The following is a 17840-nucleotide window of genomic DNA, read 5'->3' on the forward strand; positions in this document are numbered from 1 at the left end:
TTATTAGTTGTGATTTAGCTGGTAGAAAAAAAAACTGATGACAGCTGGCCTCATGATAACATGTTATTGCCAGCTTGAGATAGCTTGCTTATATCAATCTGCTTATCAGTCATTGTTTGTGGCAGGGCATGATAACATGAGGTCCTACCGGCGCGCACACAAAACCTGAACATATGTTGCAGGAAATGTATAGTATCTTTCAAATAAAGAGGCCATAAATATAGCAAATTAAATATCTGGCTCCTTTCAAAACCAGCAATTGGGTAAACTGAAATAATATGTTACCAAAAAATCCCTGAGAATTAGTAAAAAGTAGACAAATGGTATATATTTACTCATATGTGCAGCATGAGTGCTATTATAAACTACAGTATGTCTGTAACATGTATTATAAGCTTGTAGACTGCAAACCCTCATGGGCAGGATCCTTTCTCCCTCTGTATCAATCTGTCATTCATTAAAATAACCTGCGGTCACCACTCCTGACATGTCTGTTTTAGTAAATAATTGTAATCTGCCTGCAATTACAATTCTGCAACATCTTTTCTTAGAACTCAGCATTGTGTCTTTCCTGTTTTATTTCATCTAGATTTATCTTAGGAGTAAATTGACAACTGGGTGTTACCCATTGGGGGGGGGGGGTGTTCATACACTCTATCCAATCAGCTTTGACAGTGTCACACTACGTAGGGACACACCCCTTTGATAAGCAGAAGATCCTGAGCACGGCATTTGTCTCTTCAGTGACTGGAGAAGAGTAAACCCTGCAGCTGCTCAGTACCTGAGGCATAGCCTCCAGCCCTGAGTCTGTGCTGCTGATGGTAGAAGGGGTTCAACTCTGCTGAAGAATCCAGTGGGAGGGAAGACAGCTCAACCAGCAGATCAAGCAGTGCAGGGGGCGTGGCTTATCACTCCAACCAGCATAGACTTTACAGTGACTTTCTGTGCACAGAGGCAGACCTGCTCCTCCTGCTCCTCAGGCTTGTGCAAGGAACATCTTCAGAGCAGGGATAGAAGCTGACATCACAGGTCATGTGACTCTCAGCTAACTAGGGGAATAGGGCCACTGTAGATAAAGGAAGTGAATTGAAAACCCCTTACATTTGCTTAGTCAGAAACATACAAAGAACAAAAAGTAACTGGGACAACCCCTTTAAGATATTAACAGTCACATACTCCTGTATATAGTCCCTTAAAGAGGACCTTTCACCTGGATATCTATAGTCTAATTATTATACTACCTTATAGTGCATCCCTCAGCTCCTTTTCCCTGGCTAATAGCGGGGCGCTCTGATTGGAAGATAACCGCACCCAGGAGAACTTCAAGTCCAGGCCTAATATAACCAAGTCACCTCATTAGCATATGAGGTGCCAAAAGATCTGGTGACCACAGCGGACGAATGGGGGGTTCTTTAGAAAAAAGAATTGCCAAGACATTACTGGGGGACACACTATAAGGTAGTATAATAATTAGATTATAGATTTCCAGGTGAAAGGTCCTCTTTAAGAGTCCTTCAAACATTTTTCACACAACAGAAGTTGCTTACTGGTCTATAATTACCTGTAGAAGACCTAGAACCCTTTTTGAATATGAGCACCACATTTGTGTTGTGTCAGTCGCTGGGCATTATGCCAGTCACTAGAGAATCTCCAAAAATCATGAACAAGGGCACAGCAATGACTGAACTGAGATCTTTAAAAACTTGCAGGTGTAATCCATCTGGACTTGCTCACATTTACCTTATTTAACTTATCTTGGACCATATCTACAGTTAGCCAATTGAATATATTATTGGATGTACTAACAGCCCTGGCACCACTAATATCAGCTCCTTTCTCTTCCTTTGTATATAAGAATTTATCTTGTCTCTAATACTAGTAATGTCTTGTGTCTTTTACAATAGGTACCATTATTATGGCATTGGAATAAAGGAAAGCAGTGCTTATTATCATTCAGTTTACTCAGGAAAAGGGCTAACAAGGTAGTATTTATTACTTTATACAAGTGGTCTCCAACCTGTGGCTTTCTCGCTGCTCCAATTGATAGCAAAATGGTCTTAGTACAGCAAAATAATAGAAAATACTGCTAAAGGCTGAGTATTTTTATAAAATTATTGCCTCTTAAAAAAAAAAGAATTGGTTAAAAACATTATTACATATCATGTCAGTACATGTACAGGTGTATTTGTCCATAACAAGCTACACAAGTGCTTAAATATTATAGTAATTCTGATGATGCTATAATAGGTACTATATTATTATTACTGTGAGTACATTTATTTATTTTTTTACAAGGTTTTCCGGAAGCAAGCTGAAGAGTGAGGTGAGTCTTTGAACCTGTATATACGTATTTTATTAGTAGTAGTAGCAATAGTTGTAGTACCACAGTTATTTTCATCAGGATCATTTAAATCATCATTGAAAAGATTGAGCAGTGTTGCGTGCCTCTCAAGTTTCCACTTTTTTGTGCATTCATAAAGTGTCTTCAGCCCTCTTTTCATATAGACAGAGGCAGATTGGCCATAGACCCTACAGGGAAATTTCCCAGTGGGCCACCAGCCAGGTTCTTAATGAGCTGATTCTTTCTTACGCACCCAGCCAGGAGCTGCAGGTGACCTCCTGAATTCAACTGTATCAACATCCTCAGGACAGTAATACAGTCGAATACTGTGGAACAGATGGCAATATATTGTGCTGCACTGTGGTATTTGGTTCAGCTGAAGTGGTATTTTGTGCTGCACTATGGTATTGCTGGCCCTGCCTACTTCTGTTGTCCCTGCCTACATATGTTGGCCCTACCTAATTATGATGCCCCGTCTTCTGTCAATTTGGATCCACCTGCAACATGGGGCCACTTTTTTCCATGGCCACTTTTAGTTCCCAGTCCGCCCCTGCGAATAGAAGTCCATAGGGTACCAGGATGACCTGATCAGTTGTCTGAATGTGTTACTTTGCATGCTGCCCTATTTTGTTCAGTAGATAAAAATAGAAAATGTATGACTTCAATATGATTTATGAGGTTTGCAAACTAAAAACTCAGTCCATCTTGCATGAGTAGATATGAGTCTATCTTTGATTCTTCCCAAATCAAATCACACAATATTCAGATTCCTTACAATCAGAACTTTTTCTAAACTTTAGGTTAAATTTCCAAATTTTAAAATGAATTCGCTGATCTCTAGATCTGGGTTTTGCAGTGTTTTTTTTTATTTGTTTGATGTGCTGATCCAGCCAAAAATGACAACTTTATTTTACAAGATTTTTTTGCTAACCTCTATGCAATGGATCAGTGAAAAACATCTGTGTGCTTTCCATGGTTTTCAAGGACCTATTGAATAAAACAGGTGTTTTCTGTCCTCTGAATTATAACTAAAATTGCTCTAAACTATACTAATACATTGTAGTAGTTTTACTACATGAAAGTAAGCAAGAATGTTCCTATTCAGTAATCAGAGATAATTAAAAATGAATGGGTATGTAAAGACCCCTCACATATCTGACAACTACTGTATAATATTTTCGTGGAAAATATCTGTTTGTTAAATTTGTCTAATTTTATATTTCGGAAAGTGAAGTGAGTCTGGATTACCATAAATTAAGGCAAATTTACCAAACTTCACGTGTTGTTTGGTACATTTGGGCCAAAATTTTTTTTATTAAAAAACAAGTACATTTTGGAGACTGTACTAATGTGTTTGCATCTGAAATCTGTCTAAAAAGTGGTGCAAATTTGGGCATTTTTTTTTTGCAAAATTAGGCTCAATTAGGGTTTGTACACCTTTTTCCGACTTGCTCAGAAAGGGATAGGGCTTATCTGAAGGGGTGGGGCTTCTCATGAAAGAGGCATGGCCTAAGATGTACCCTTTTATGCCAAAATAGTGCCACAATTCAAGTGTACAATTCAGTTTCAGAGAATGCCAACCAATAGTTGGTATACAGCTCGACAAAAGTGTCCACCCTTGCACCACATTTATTACCCAGCCTGAGACCCTGTGTTAAAGCTGGTGCAGGTCTAGACAGCCTGTCTAAGGCCCCTTTCACACGGGCGATTATTCCGCGCGGATGCGATGCGTGAGTTGAACGCATTGCACCCGCACTGAATACGACCCATTCATTTCTATGGGGCTGTTCACATGAGCGGTGATTTTCACGTATCACTTGTGCGTTGCGTGAAAATCGCAGCATGTTCTATATTCTGCGTTTTTCACGCAACGCAGGCCCCATAGAAGTGAATAGGGTTGCGTGAAAATCGCAAGCATCCGCAAGCAAGTGCGGATGCGGTGCGATTTTCACGCACGGTTGCTAGGAGACGATCGGGATGGAGACCCGATCATTATTATTTTCCCTTATAACATGGTTATAAGGGAAAATAATAGCATTCTGAATACAGAATGCATAGTAAAACATCGCTGGAGGGGTTAAAATAAATAAATAAATAATTTAACTCGCCTTAGTCCACTTGATCGCGTAGCCCGGCATCTCCTTCTGTCTTCATCTGATCTCTGTGCAGCAATAGGACCTGTGGTGACGTCACTTCGGTCATCAAATGATCCATCACATGATCTTTTACCATGGTGATGGATCATGTGATGACTGGAATGACGTCACCACAGGTCCTGTTGCTGCACAGAGATCAGATGAAGACAGAAGGAGATGCAGGGCTACGCGATCAAGTGGACTAAGGTGAGTTAAAAAATTTTTTTATTTTTTTTTAACCCCTCCAGCGATGTTTTACTATGCATTCTGTATTCAGAATGCTATTATTTTCCCTTATAACCATGTTATAAGGGAAAATAATTCAATCTACAGAACACCGATCCCAAGCCCGAACTTCTGTGAAGAAGTTCGGGTTTGGGTACCAAACATGCACGATTTTTCTCACGCGAGTGCAAAACGCATTACAATGTTTTGCACTCGCGCGGAAGAATCGCGGGTGTTCCCATAACGCACCCGCACATTTTCCCGCAAAGCCCGTGTGAAATGGGCCTAAAGGTCCTATTTTTCTGCCAATTATTTCCTTCAGAGAGGCCAATTATCAGGAACGAGCATTCATAGGAACACTTATTCTCTATAATTAGCCCAAACATCCAACATAAGATCACACTACTTAAAAGATAAGTAAATCTGGACTATTGTTTTATTTTTTTTTCTCATTTCTCCCTGCCTCAATGTCACCACTCAATGTGCCATATAATGTACTGTAACTGAGAAACTGTAAAAAAAAAAGTTATTTGTCAGATGGGATATGAAAAAACCCAGTTTCACCATTGTTTTTTGGGTTTCATTTTTACATTATGCAGTTAAAATAATGGCATTGTTCTTTGGTCAGTATGAGTTAAAGAAACCAGATTTAGGGGGCACACCAAATACAATGAACAGAGTGCACACCACGGTATTAATGCACGACCATAGAATAAACCAAAAGAAATACTGCATGGTGGCTAGAAACTGGTGGCTGTAGGTATGTGTGTTGGACTCATATTTAGTCCACACACAGTTCAGTAATTGTATACAATGATTTTATTCTGTGGGTTTTGTGTTTTCTAATATATGATTTATTTTTATAACAAGAAGTGCAGCATTGTATGTGGTATTTATTTAGGTTTATTCTATGGTCAGTATGATTATGAAGGGCTTGTTTTCTGTGTGGTGAGCAGTACTTTTAATTGATACCATTTTGGGGTACATAAGATTTCTTGATAATTTTGTATTCCATAATTTTGAGAGCAGGTGAGGAGACCAAAAAACATCAATTCTGACATTAGAATTTTTTAATGGCATTTACCATGTGAGATAAATAACCAGTGATGAGCGGCAGGGGCAATATTCGAATTTGCGATATTTCGCAAGTATTTGGGCGAATATTCGTCATATATACACAAATTCGAGAATTCGTGATTTCCAGTCATTATTTTCTTGATTGCAAAAATCGGCAATCCGAAAATTTGCGATAAAAATTTGCAATACGAAAATTCGCGATCAGCACTACTCCTAAAGTCAAAGATATTGCAGCCTTCTCATTGGCCCGCAAGCAAGAAGCAGTGAGGAATCATGGGTTCTGATGAAAAAAAATCTAGAATATTCGTGTTTACGAACATATAGCACTATATTCTAGATATTCACGAATTCTCGAAATGCCAATATTCGCGCTAAAAATTTGCGATTAGAATATTCGCGATCAACACTATAAATAACATGATATATTAATATTTTAGACATTTTGGTGACATTGCAATATCAATCCTATACATTTTTTTAAAAAATTTTTATATGATAAATGGGGAAAAGTTTTTTGTATGCATTCTTTTATATTTATATATTTTTAAAAAGCTTTTTTTATATATTTTTATTTTGTTGCCTCTAGGGGACTTGATCTGATTATCTGATTGCTTGTAAAATAAACTGCAATATTTGTGTTAGAGGCAGGGTGTAATAGGAGTCAAAATATGGCAGGGTTAGTGACTTCACAAGGCTGCCAAGACAACTGCTCAGCCCACCCTCTATCTAACTACACAGATGTGGCTGTCATTATTGAGAAGTTAAACGTCCAGGATCAGAGTTAACTTCAATCCCAGCGTCTGCAGGTGTTTATCAGCTGTGCAACCCTCCTCATGCACCTGTTATGTACTTGTACATCCAGGCAAGCGAAAGGGGTTAAAAAGTTGCATTTGAGAAATCTGGAATACATCTACTGATCTAGCCCACCATGCCCACTTTCCCACCCTTCTTTTAAATGAGGCAAAAATTACATAAAATCAGGTAACCAGGTAACCAGAGGAATTTTTTGCCTTCCCAAATTTATAGCGTAATGCTCATGACTTTTTTTTTTTTTTTACATCAGCATAGCTGTGTTTTGCTAGATGAACTGTAGTTTATAGGTGTCATTTTGCAAGCAAAAATAGTTGAATAACTAGAGGTTGAAAAAAGACACAGGACCATCTAGTCCAACCTATAATCCTATTGTTTTGATCCAGAGGAAGGCAAAAACCCCTAGGAGGTAGTAGTTGGCAATTGCCCTATTTAAAACGAAAATTTCCATCCTGATTCCAAATCTGATAATCAGAATAAATCCCAGTAGTACAAAGAGTTGGTTAGTGTAGTGCTACTCCCAATCACTTTAATAGTAACAGCACGGCAGTAAGTAGTCCTTTACACACAATGGCCAGAACTGAAGTTCTAGCATCGACTCCAGGTGCCAGAGCTATGGCAGAATAGCTGATCTGTGGGGGTATGGCTTTCTTTGACACAATAGAAAACGGATACATCCCCGATTGACTTTCGATGGTGTTCATGACGGGTCCATCATTGCTATGTTAAAGATAATACAACCGGATCCGTTCATAACGGATGCAGATGGTTGTATTATCAGAACAGAAGTGTTTTTGCTGATCCAGCAAAAACGCTGGTGTGAAATTAGCCTAGGCTTACTGTCCATCAATATCCACAAGTCTTTTTCAGTGGCAGTGAATTAAACTAAATGTGGTAATGTGCACCATGCAAATGGAGCTAAATGAGTGCCAATCAACTTGATTTATTGTTGATCAGTTCTGCTTGCAGGAAGGAAATCTGTAAATGAGCCCTTACTGTATTCACCAAACAATGTAATGAATGATAAGGTCTCCCTGCACTTTAAGTTAATTAACACTTATAACCAGGTGGCTTGTGAGTTAGCAAATCTAATGCTCACTGTATGTCAGATAAACATTCAAAATGAATCCATTAGTTTTACTAAATGATGTAAAAATTTCCTATTCATTAAAAGGGCCATTACTACTGAGAGGCTTTTCTTAGGCATTAATACACTTAATGGCTAATAAAATAACGTAATAGCATTTTTATCATTATAGATAGAATGCAATATTTACAGTCAATTGATCTGCTATAAAATATAGTGTCAATGCAGATTGGGATGGAGGTAGTACATGGTACACTTATTAGCTCATGAAGAAAGTTGTGTTGTGGGCTGGCTTGGTGGGTATACAAGGTGTGCAATAGGCTGTCTGCACACATACACCTAGTTGTTGTCATGGGTAAAAACAACAATTTATCAGAGTTGCAAAGAAAATGATAATTGGCTTTTCAGCCAAGGGTGACAGTATTTCTGAAACTGTGCAGTTTGTAAACTTTTTGCATGCTGCTGTGGTGAAAGTGTATTGTGAGTGGACAAATGGCACCATTCCAAATAAACGTCGTAGAAACTGTGGAGTACCACGCGCCATTGATATGAGATGTGAAAGATGGCTACAACAGAGTACAAGGACAAACCAACACACTACAGTGGAGTAGCTCACTGCGAAAATAAACCAGGAGGCTAAGAGATGTGTGTCTAAAACGGCAGTTCCGCGAATCCTACTTCGTATGGTGCTCCAATGCAGATGGATGGTCACTGCACCTTTGCTAACAAAGTTGGGTGTTGAGCAGTACTCTTCTGTTTGCCGATTTGCGTCAGTCTAGACCTGCACATGGAAAAGTTTCTCCATCATGTTGATAATACTGAGCTGACTGCTACGGCTTCTACTGCTTGTGGTAGCGGAGACAGCGGGAGGTGGATGACTCTGCAGGGGGAGGAGAGGGGCTTCAGACACACATGTGGCAAGTATCTGCTCATCGATATACACCATGTATCCAGGTAATAAAGTACTTTGGCCTCAGGAAAATATTCCCAGCCCCATTTTGCATTGATAGCAAGGGTCTAAAAGCATGCTATCCAGTAGTTGGTAAGGATTTGCCATTCTTGCCAGCATGCCCAAGGACCAAGTTATTTCTAGCTCCACCCCCCACTGAGATGATTGGTCATCATGGCTAGGGTCATCGTCATCATCAACTTTGTCCTCCTGCACATGCGAATCCTCTTTCTCCAACCCCACATTCTCCAGTGGTTTCTCCCATCCTTATCCTCCACTTCCACCTCCATGGGACTTTCTCAATATGGGTCCCCAACAACTACAGGGCGGACAGCAACATGCGTAAGCTGTTCTTCTTCCGCCATCCCTTATTTCACTGAAAGCATCTTCTCTGAGATAAATATCAGGGGAAGACATTGTTGATGCTGCAGTCATCCCTACTGACAAATCTGATTACCTCTTTGAAAGGGCCTGAGTATGTGACAGGCATCTCTAATGAGCTGCCACTGCACCATGCTGAGGTGATCTGGTGCATGAAAAAAATCATTGGACCAGCCCAGGAGGGTGTTCCTTGCCAGATAAGAATAGCTGACATACAAGGATAGTCTCCTGCAAGCCACTGTACTTTTTCAAATAGTGTTGCACAACTAAATTTATCATGTGCGCAAATGCAAGGAGCATGTGTTATTTCCCCAAAATGCAGTGAGGCTACAATGTTTCTGCCAATGTCGCTGACCATCTTGCCCAGTTTGAGTTGGTGGGGAGACAGCCAGTGAGATGTTTACTGCTTGATGTACTTTAACAACTGATCAGCTGTGTGGCTGCTCTCAGGGGAGGGGGAGCAATGCTCTACCTGACTTGGGACAGCAGAATGTCCTCAGAGGAGGATGTAGAGGAGGTGGATAAGTGCCTGGAATAGGAACCAGATTGACACAAACCTGGAGGTGTCAAGCTGATCCACCATGGCATGCATCTTGCCGCACAGCAACTATCGAAAGGAGTGGTCTACGTTCTCCACCACGTGAGAGTACAAGACAACAAAAAAATTTAGTATAAATAATGCTGGTTATGTATCTTCCAGCTGGCAGCCACTTCTATTTTCCCATAGTAGCTGGTGATGCTGCATCATGTGCTAAAATACTACTGCCTACATGTGTGTCTGGATGCCAACGGCTTTTTTGAATCCTGCAGATCTTGCACACGGCAATGCTTTTGTCGTTCTTAGAGGCATAACCAGTTCCAGAGCTGACCACAATAGAAGCAGATCTGGCTCTACAGTTTTTTGGGAGGTTCTGGCCGTACGTTGTCTCTGTTCTTAATTGCAGCCCCCGTGACCACCACCCTCCTCCTATAAAGTTACCTCCTCCTCAGCACCCTGATACAGCTTTCATGTACTATCCAACACACAATCATCATCTTCATCCTCCACACCACTTTTTTCAGACTGTGATATGTCTTTGTGAGTCATGGCCCCCCTTCTAATTCCTTGCTCTGTATTTTGCCTTTCTGCCTCTGTTGCTGTCATTGCCCCTTTCACCACTACCATGGCTACAAATGCCATTACTACCACCACCAACATAGCTAGGCATGGGGTTTCCCTCCCGTGCCTGAACCTCTTTGTCTTGGCAGTCCCACCACTGACTGTTATCACACAAGTCATCAACAGGGAGACTATCTTGAATATCTTCCATAGCACATGAGGTTTGGCTGCCTCTCCATAGGAAAAAAAGAAGGCTCCCCACTAGGAGGTGTCAGTGAACACAGATAATATGCAAGTGAAAGGCTCTGGGGTCGCAAGGAGGAGGAATGCTGTGACCCCTGGCTCCAAGGCTTGTTAAGCTTGGAAGTGATTTCCACATCATCCTGCTGTGACTGAGAGGAGGAGTGAGCCATCAAGTCACAATGTCATCCTCAGCCATTTCCATCTAAAGATCCGTTTTTTTGAGACTGCAAAAAAGGTCCTGCATGTAGTAATTTTTTCTGTCTTAAAAAAAACTAATCTCTGACCGGTTATGTGAAGCCAGCCTTATCCATTTTAAATGGGATTTCTAAGACCTTTTAACTGATTACCTATTCTCTGAATAAATCATCAGTATCTGATTGGTGGGGGTCCAACACCCGGGACACCTGCCAATCAGCTGCTTGAGAAGGCACTAGCGCTCTTAGAAGCGATGGGGCCTTCTCTCTGCTCACCAAGCAGTGTGTCACATGGCCTATGAAAAGCTGTAGAAGGCCGCAGCTCTACTGCTACTGCCTTCTCAAACAACTAATCGGCAGGGGTCTCAAGTGACGGACCCCAACCGATCAGATACCGATGATAGCTCATCAGTGAAAAACTCTTGGAAAACCCCTTTAATATTTCTTTCGTATGTCTTTCCATTTTAGTCTGGTTCCATAACAATAAAAGTGCAGTTTACACAGGTAGACCCAACTTATAATATTAAGCTAGGGTTATGTAAACCCAACTGTAAATGTATACTTGGTCCATACTTTGCTGATATTGTGGCTAAATTGAAAGTTTGGCCTCTGTTTCCATCTTTACAGATTGAAAATATATGAATAATTAGTACAAAATAACTTTTTAATACATGCACTAGTATGGGATATATAGGAACTAATGCCTTTGTTTTACTGCATATGATAATTATATTCAAATTATTTTATTATTTTGGCACTTACAGGGTGGCTTCACTCGAAAATATTCTCTTAATTCGAAGACTGGAACCCTTCTTCCAGAATTTCCTAATGTCCAACATCTTGTTTTACAAGGAACTTTGTCTAAAGAAAAGGTAAAGTTGACACTGTACTTCCAAACTTCCCAAACTTAGATTTCCTAGATAACAAAATGACTGAAATGTGGTATAACTATTTTGTGATGCTATTGCATATGGATAGGATATACCATAACATTAAAATTTGGGGGAAGTCCTACCTCTAGGACACCAAGTGATCCTGAGAATGATAGTATCAAAGTTCCTGCCATTTTTACCTTCTCTGTGTCACACTGCAACACAGCCCCATTCGAATAAATACAGACATGCCTCAATTCCTTGCACATGGGATGGTTGGAATGTCACTGTACAGTAAAAATGAAAAAATAACTGTACTGTTTAAAGGGGTTCTCTTGGAATGATTTGAAATGCCCTCTAGCAATCTGTCCTAGAATGTGAGCTGAGCAGGAATGGTTGCCACCACTTGCAGAGGTGCCTAGAGGGGGAAGCCTCACTGCACTGCTCTACAATAGATGGTATTGATGTGATCCTGCTTATAATATGCCATCATGGCTGAGCAGCCTGACAGGAAAGCTCACCAATATGTAGTGTATGCAAGTGCCAGAGTGTAGTGTGTAGTGGGTCCCTGCCCCATGATGCTATAGGCAGCTCTGAAAGTGGTGGCAACCAGTCCTCCTCACATTCTATGACAGATTGCAGGCGGCCATTTTTTATAATTCCTGGAGAACCCCTTTAACAAGCACTGCAATTCCTTTATTCACAAGATTTGTAAGGGGCTTGGAAGTAACAGTCTTACTGGTTGGTAATCGATGACATAGCTAAATGCTATCACTTAGAACGGTGAACAAAAAGCTAACCATTTCAGTCCATGGCCTTTTTTGTCCTACTTTTACTTTTTGTATTTTGGGAGTAGTGATGAGCAAATTAATTCTTTAGAATTTAAAATTCTGATCTGTTAGAGAGGGATAGAGTACTGATTGAACAGTTTCAGGCTACTGCAAGATTTTTCCCTGGTGGTAGCCTCAAACTGTTCAATCAGTTATTTTTTCATGAAACTCATTTTTACACCTTTGGATTTCTGGGAAAGACATTCAAATGATCTATTCTTCCAAAAAGAAAAACACTAAGCCTATCTGATGCCAGTAGATATGCTAATGTGTATATATTTGTCTCTAAAGTGCAGGGCAGCATTGGCTGGACTACAATGCTCCTCATGCGTACTAGGTTGTCTCCTTAACAAGAAAGAGTACCCCAACAAAGGCCATTCAGCTAACCAGATCAATTTTCTCTTGAGACACTCAGTTTTCTTATCCATTTCAGACATAAAATGGGGATTGTCAGTCCACTTGTCCTTTTAGAAGGAGAACTGACTTGCATGTCTCTTTTGCAGTGCAGTAGTATGTGTGGGTCTCTCTATCTGATTTGCCTAAAATGAATCAAAATAAATTTGGGACAAATTAGGAGTCTGTAAAGTTGATTTGTTCATCTCTAATATATTACTGTGTTTATAATCTTTATCATTCATTTGGATTTTTTATTTGTCCATAAAAAAAATTGTTGATAATATTTAGCCAAGTTATAGCACACTTGTCTAGCTACCATTTTAAATAATAAGTATTGAATTGGAGATTGATTTGCATTATTGTATTAATCCCTCCTTTTGCAGGTGGACACTCTCATCATGATGTACAAAACCCACTGTCAGTGTGTACTTGATAATGCTATCAATGGGAATTTTGAGGAGGTATTAATGAACTTTATTGAACTAGTTTTTAATCTGTGTAGATACTTTTTAAATTTCATCGTGTGACACACCTAAATACACTATTTATGTTTGTATCCTACTTAGATCCAACACTTTTTATTGCACTTTTGGCAAGGAATGCCAGACCATTTGCTTCCCCTGCTTGAAAATCCTGTAATCATTGATATATTTTGTGTTTGTGACTCAATTCTTTACAAGGTAAGCTTTTTATTTCTTTTTTTGAGAAACCTCCATGGGAACTTTTAAAATGTGAATAATCTTTTTCTATTTGTTTTAGGTTCTCACAGATGTCCTTATACCAGCAACGATGCAGGAAATGCCTGAAAGGTGAAATTCTATTTTATTTTTTATTTTTTTATGCTTGCTACTCTTGTTTGTTTCTATATTATCATTATGTTAAATGGTAACTTTATACATAATTTCACCCAAGGTAATTCAGTTATTATGTTGGGCATTTAGTGATCATATTAGAATAGCTTTGAAAATGAACAAATGATATTTAGTTCCTTAAAACCTGAGAAACAAGAATTTTAAAGGTGCTTTCCAGGGAGTTTTTTTTTTTTAAAGAATGCAGATCAGAAGGGGTTAAGGTATCATCATACACCTCCACTGATCCCCTATCACTGCTATTCCAATGTAAGCAGAGTTGAATAATGTTTCCTTTGTACTTTTAACCCCCCCTGACCCATATTGAAAAAAAAAAAAATCAACATGGAAAATCCAACTAACAACAAAACATGTATAAAGTAGTAGGGCACACCACCACTTGGTTCCACAAGTAGAGTTAACAATATTTTATTTATTCGTTGTGACATATAATATTTATTCAAACATACTAAAATACATGGCTAAAAATATCACTTTAAAATTTATAAAATATATAAAACATCCAAAATACAATAGTATAATTTAGTATAATTTACTGGAATTTGGTGTTTTTCTGTATTTGAACAGATTTTATGCAAGCATGCAGTCTCTGCAAAGGGTTTAATTAGCCCAATTGATGTCCCAATAGATAGTATTTGGGTGTTGGTGGTTGATCTAATAATCAGATACAGTTTTTTAAGCAATCACTTGTATAAGTTTGTCTCCACTTGACATAATCGATTTAGTACCGCTATAATGTCGCTGCCTATTTGCAGAAATAAACCGGGATGATTTTACTCACTGTTTTGAATGGTGCCGGTTTTGTTATATCACTTGTGGCGTCCCACGTGTAGTGAAGATATTTATAGGCTGCGGTACAGTGCGGTTTGAATTGCCGCGATAATCAATCCCATGAGATGACAGTACAGAACCGAAGAAATATAAGCGCTTAAAGAAAGGGATCGGTGAATATTCGTTTTCAAGGAAAAGCTGGATATCTGTCTTCCTTTGCTGAAATTTTCTTCCCTGTTGAGAACTAACCCTGTGTAATACAAACAAACAGCGCAGAAGGAATCTACTACCAGGTGACTTTCAAGACAGCACGGCTATATACGAACACTGAGGATCCCGAAATCTTCACCACCCTCACGGCAATTCAAACCGCACTGTACCGCAGCCTATAAAGATCTTCACTACACGTGGGACGCCACAAGTGATATAACAAAACCGTCACCATTCAAAACAGTGAGTAAAATCATCCCTATTTATTTCTGCAAATAGGCAGCGACATTATAGAGGTACTAAATCGATTATGTGAAATGTGAAGTGGAGACGAACTTATAAAGGATACAAGTGATTGCTTAAAAAACTGTATCTGATTATTAGATCGACCACCAACACCCAAATACTATCTATTGGGACATCAATTGGGCTAATTAAACCCCTTTGGAGAGACTGCATGCTTGCATAAAATCTGTTCAAATACAGAAAAACACCAAATTCCAGTAAATTATGCTAAATTATACTATTGTATTTTGGATGTTTTATATATGATATTTTTAGCCATGTATTTTAGTATGTTTGAATAAATATTATATGTCACAACGAATAAATAAAATATTGTTAACTCTCCTTGTGGAACCAAGTGGTGGTGTGCCCTACTACTTTATACCTTTTTAATTACTTTTAGAGGATTGGGTGAATCCTTCCTGATAGGAGCACCCATACCGTTCTTGATTAGTAAGTGAGCCCTCTCTAAATATTTGAATTTAACAACAAAACATAGCAATTTCAGTATGTAGAAGTAGCACACCCATAATACTTCTACTATCACTAAAAGAGCAAATAGCAGCCAGTTGTTAGTAATTCAAAGCACAAAATGTATAAGCTGGGTTATCACAATGCATTTATAAGGCAATAGCGTGGCACATATCTAGACTGCATACAGTTTACTACAAATTGTTAGTGTTTCATGTCAAGTAATAAAGAAGCACATTTAAACCATGTGCTTCATCTGCACTTGCTGTAAAACACCAGCAAATTACTTTAAACCACATGTGGTTTTGCCTTGTGGTCTTAGTCGTGTGACACAGTACCACCCATGACCACCCACACTCAGGGTACATTTAACAACATCTGACAAAAAAAAAAAACTGCACCAAAAATTAGTCAAAACTCTGAGGATGAAACAAAGTACATTTTCTCTACATGCTTTCTGAATGTGTTGTCACCAGAGATTCTTTATTTGCTTATAGAAATTGGAGGATGACATATTTGTTAAAGAGGTTGGCCAACAACCAATATTTATTATTAGGTAATAAGTGTATGATTTCTGGAGATCCAACCACTGGGAACCCACAGTCCCCTGTCTTATGAAGTGACATGCGTGACCACCACTACATTAACTATCTATGGGATGGTAGAGTACAGTACATGACTATCTATTTAAGTCTGATAAAAGTTAAGGGAGTAGTGATCATGCATGTGCACTACTGCTACATTTAAACATTCTTGTCATTACTTGGGATCTCAACAGTTTGGACCCCTATCATACATTTATCACCTATTCTATGAATAGGTCACAAATGCTGTTGATGGATCAACCCCTTTAATGAATAAAATCCTAAAACTGAGGGAGGTTAAACCTTAGTTTTCTCAAAGCTGTTTACATTTATTGGGGAACTTGATAATGTAATACCATCCAAATTTACTTACCAGTTCACATGTGTTATGAATAAAATATATTTCAGTGTGAGGATGTATAGTAGAGTTGATAGAGTATACACATGTACATACAAGATGGACACATATTGATCTATAACACCTTGATGTGTCCTACATTGTGTTTGTAATCTAGTTTGGTTTGTTAGTTTACTAGCAGATATACGAAACTTTGCTAAACATTGGGAACAGTGGGTCACTTCATCATTGGAAAACCTTCCAGAATGTCTCTCAGAAAAGAAATTGCCAATTGCCCGAAGATTTGTGTCATCCTTGAAAAGACAGACTTCATTTTTGCATTTAGCTCAAGTAAGTCTTGGTCGCAGTAAAAAGTAAGCATTGTTAGGTTTATCGTATCCATAAAAATAAAGTGAGACCAGTGCAAAGTCTAGAATCAAATACAGTTGCAAGAAAAAGTATGTGAACTCTTTGGAATGATATGAATTTCTGCACAAATTGGTCATAAAATGTTATCTGATCTTCATCTAAGTCACAACAATAGACAATCACAGTCTGCTTAAACTAATAACACACAAATAATTAAATGTTACCATGGTTTTATTGAACACACCATGTAAACCTTCACAGGTGGAAAAAGTATGTGAACCCCTAGAGTAATGACATCTCCAAGAGCTAAATGAAGTGAAGTGTCAGCCAACTGGAGTCCAATCAATGAGATGAGATTGGAGGTGTTGGTTACAGCTGCCCTGCCCTATAAAAAACACACACCAGTTCTGGGTTTGTTTTTCACAAGAAGCATTGCCTGATGTGAATGATGCCTTGCACAAAAGAGCTATCAGAAGACCTACGATTAAGAATTGTTGACTTGCATGAAGCTGGAAAGGGTATAAAAGTATCTCCAAAAGCTTTGCTGTTCATCAGTCCACGGTAAGACAAATTGTCTATAAATGGAGAAAGTTCAGCACTGCTGCTACTCTCCCTAGGAGTGGCCGTCCTGTAAAGATGACTGCAAGAGCACAGCGCAGACTGCTCAATGAGGTGAAGAAGAATCCTAGAGTGTCAGCTAAAGACTTACAAAAGTCTCTGGCATATGCTAACATCCCTGTTAGCGAATCTACGATACGTAAAACACTAAACAAGAATGGATTTCATGGGAGAATACCACAGAGGAAGCCACTGCTGTCCCAAAGAAACATTGCTGCACGTTTACAGTTTTCACAAGAGCACCTGGATGTTCCACAGCAGTACTGGCAAAATATTCTGTGGACAGATGAAACCAAACTTGAGTTGTTTGGAAGAAACACACAACACTATGGGCCAGATTTATCATGACTCTGACAGCTCACTCCACTTTCACATATGGCTAAAGTCAGTTTTAGCCAAGTCAGATTTATGATCGGCCCTTTAAGACTGTAATAAATGTGGTTTGACGGTAGCAGTTTATCCGCCAGTAAGCAGCTTTACAAAAGTCGCACATCTTTACGAAAAAGTCGCACGTTTTTATGAAAAAGTCGCATGTTCTATTAAAAAGTCTCATAAGATAAGCATGGTCCTCACTGGAGTGAAATTGCGACTTTTTTGCGACTTTTTAAATAGTCCCAATAGTAAATCTGTCTAGAGATTCATTTACATAAGAAAACACGCCCACTTTCAGAAAACTGGCGAGCATAG

At 39.0% G+C, this 17840-nt stretch overlaps 1 protein-coding gene across 1 annotated transcript in view; it reads left to right on the plus strand.

Annotated features, from left to right (window-relative positions):
- The window catches only part of RFX6 (regulatory factor X6), a 114067-nt gene that overhangs the window by 34891 nt on the left and 61336 nt on the right, over positions 1–17840 (plus strand). Inside the window, exons 5-11 of the mRNA XM_040428912.1 lie at positions 1905–1982; positions 2296–2323; positions 11306–11413; positions 13023–13100; positions 13206–13319; positions 13399–13448; positions 16358–16517. Coding sequence (XP_040284846.1) covers positions 1905–1982; positions 2296–2323; positions 11306–11413; positions 13023–13100; positions 13206–13319; positions 13399–13448; positions 16358–16517 — 616 coding nt within the window. The remainder of the gene's footprint in view (positions 1–1904; positions 1983–2295; positions 2324–11305; positions 11414–13022; positions 13101–13205; positions 13320–13398; positions 13449–16357; positions 16518–17840) is intronic.

The sequence above is a fragment of the Bufo bufo genome, chromosome 4, assembly GCF_905171765.1.
Source record: "Bufo bufo chromosome 4, aBufBuf1.1, whole genome shotgun sequence".
Lineage (NCBI taxonomy): Eukaryota > Metazoa > Chordata > Amphibia > Anura > Bufonidae > Bufo > Bufo bufo.